This window comes from Pongo pygmaeus, chromosome 13 (genome assembly GCF_028885625.2).
Source record: "Pongo pygmaeus isolate AG05252 chromosome 13, NHGRI_mPonPyg2-v2.0_pri, whole genome shotgun sequence".
NCBI lineage: Eukaryota > Metazoa > Chordata > Mammalia > Primates > Hominidae > Pongo > Pongo pygmaeus.
This window is the reverse complement of record NC_072386.2, coordinates 104275757-104277890: the sequence shown is the minus strand read 5'-3', so window position 1 is coordinate 104277890 and position 2134 is coordinate 104275757. Positions and strand designations below refer to the sequence as shown.

The 2134-nt window shown below is 35.9% G+C and overlaps 1 protein-coding gene across 1 annotated transcript; it reads left to right on the top strand.

Moving 5' to 3' along the window:
- Positions 1–1449: 1449 nt before the first annotated feature.
- Positions 1450–1875, top strand: LOC129044304 (uncharacterized protein C14orf119 homolog). Its single transcript, XM_054502140.1, is given in 1 exon segment — positions 1450–1875. A coding segment is annotated over 1 exon segment (426 nt).
- The last annotated feature ends 259 nt before the right edge of the window (positions 1876–2134 follow it).

Sequence of the window (2134 nt, the reverse complement as noted above, 5' to 3'; positions counted from 1 at the left end):
TGGTGTGCATGTCTATTTTGCATCAAGGACTTAGTAGCTTCATAAAATGAATTGATGAGCGTTTCTTAATCTATTAGCTTCTGGAAGAGTTTGTGAAAGGTTGAAATTGTTTGTTACTTGACAGACTGTTAGAACTCATCGCTTAAATTGTGTAGGATGGGCATTTTGAAGATAAATATATTTTAAACTACTGATCCCCTTTCTTCAAATGCAATAAACTACTCAAGTTTTCTATTCTTCTTGATTCAATGATAATAACACTTTAATAGGAAGTTGTCCATTGCATTTAAGCACTTAATTTTCTTTGCAAAAAGTTATTTGTGGTACTGTCTGTTACATCTGTGGCTATTGTTCTTTTATATTTATAATATTTTGTATTTGTGTCTTCCCTTTTCTTCATTGGTTGCTAAAGGTTTTCTTATATAGCCTCTTCAATCTTTATTATATATTTCTTCTCAATTTTATTAATTTTTGTGCTTGGATTATTTCCTCCTTTTCTTGCTTTTTATCATTTTTAGTATTTCTTATTTTCTATATAAACTTTAAAGTAATAAATTGCCACCTGCCAATACATATATTTTCAGCAGTTTTACTATGCTATGCATAGATGTGCTTTTCTTCATATTCATAATTAGAATACACTCAGATTTTTAAATCTAAATTTCTATCTTTCACCAAATTTTTGAAAATTTCAGCCATTATTTCTTCAATTTTTGTTCTGCCTAGTTCTCTCTTTCTTCTGTTTCTGAGACTCAAATTATACATATGTTAGACCTTATGCTCTGGTGCCCTAGGTCCCTGAAGCTGTGTTCAATTTTTTTAAATAAAATTAGGTTTTCAAATAGTTTTAGGCTTGTAGAAAAATTGTGATGATAATACCGAGAGTTGCCATATACTCCACACACAGTGTTCCCTATTATTTTATATATTATGATACATTTATTAGAATTAATGAACCAATTTGATACATTATTTTAAACTGAAATCCCTACTTTGTTCAGATTTTTCTTTGGTTTTTATCTTTTTCTGTTCCAGGATCTCATCCAGAATCCCACATTACATTTATTTACCATGTCTCCTTAGGTTCCCCTGAGCTTTGATGATTTCTAAAACTTTCCTTGTTTTTTTCTTTTTTTTTTTTTTTTTTTGGCCTTGACAGTGTTGAGGAGTACTAGTCAGGTATTTTATAGAATGTCCCTCAATTGGGATTTATATAATTTTCCTCCTCACAATTAGAATAAGGCTTGGGGGAGGAAAATCACAGAGTCAAAGTGACATTTTCATCACATCACATTAAGGGTACATACTATTAACATGACTGATATGGTTTGGATCAGTGTCCCCACCCAAATCTCATATCAAATTGTAATCCCTAGAAGCTGCAGCAGTAGTTGGAATCTAAGGACTCTTGTGAAAATCTTCAGGTGCCTTCTGAGAGAAAAGGGGAGGATGCCACTGGAGTCATCTTCCTTTTTGACGCCACTATCTTTCCCTTCTCTTTTACCCTCAGTACCAGACGATATTAGTTCTTCCCCTTCTCCAATGTCTTACATCACCTCCCAGGAGATGAAGTGTATTCTTCACTGATTTGCCAATTAGTCAGGTCCCCAGTGTGAACATTTCCTGGAGGACCTGGTAGCTAAGGCAGTGCCAGGAAAATTACAGCTACTGCCAAATAGTCTGGTGCAGCTTAGTGTGTCTAGGGCAAATGGACCACCTTGTATCTTTGAGTGCCAGCTATGTTTTTGGGATCAGTGGTCTCAAGGCTGGGCTGAGCAGGAGTGCAATGCATTTGTCAGGCAGCTGGAGTTCCATGAGCCAGACTTCGTGGCAAAGTTTGACCAAGCAGTGGCTGCTACAGCTGGTAAGGACTGATAGGTATTCAGACCAAAGAAGATAACCGCAGCTGATGGAGTCAAGGCCATGACTCTACAATGAGAACTCAATTCAAACGTGTCACCTAAAGGTCTCGAACTCCTATTCCAACCAGCATACTGAACTCACTGACCAGTACAGGCATGATTATTTCAACATTAATAGCATGTCAACTAGGCTCCTACGGTAAATGTTATCATTCTAAGCAATCCAGATCATTGGTCCATCTTCTAATTTGCTTCTTTCCAGGAGATGTCAA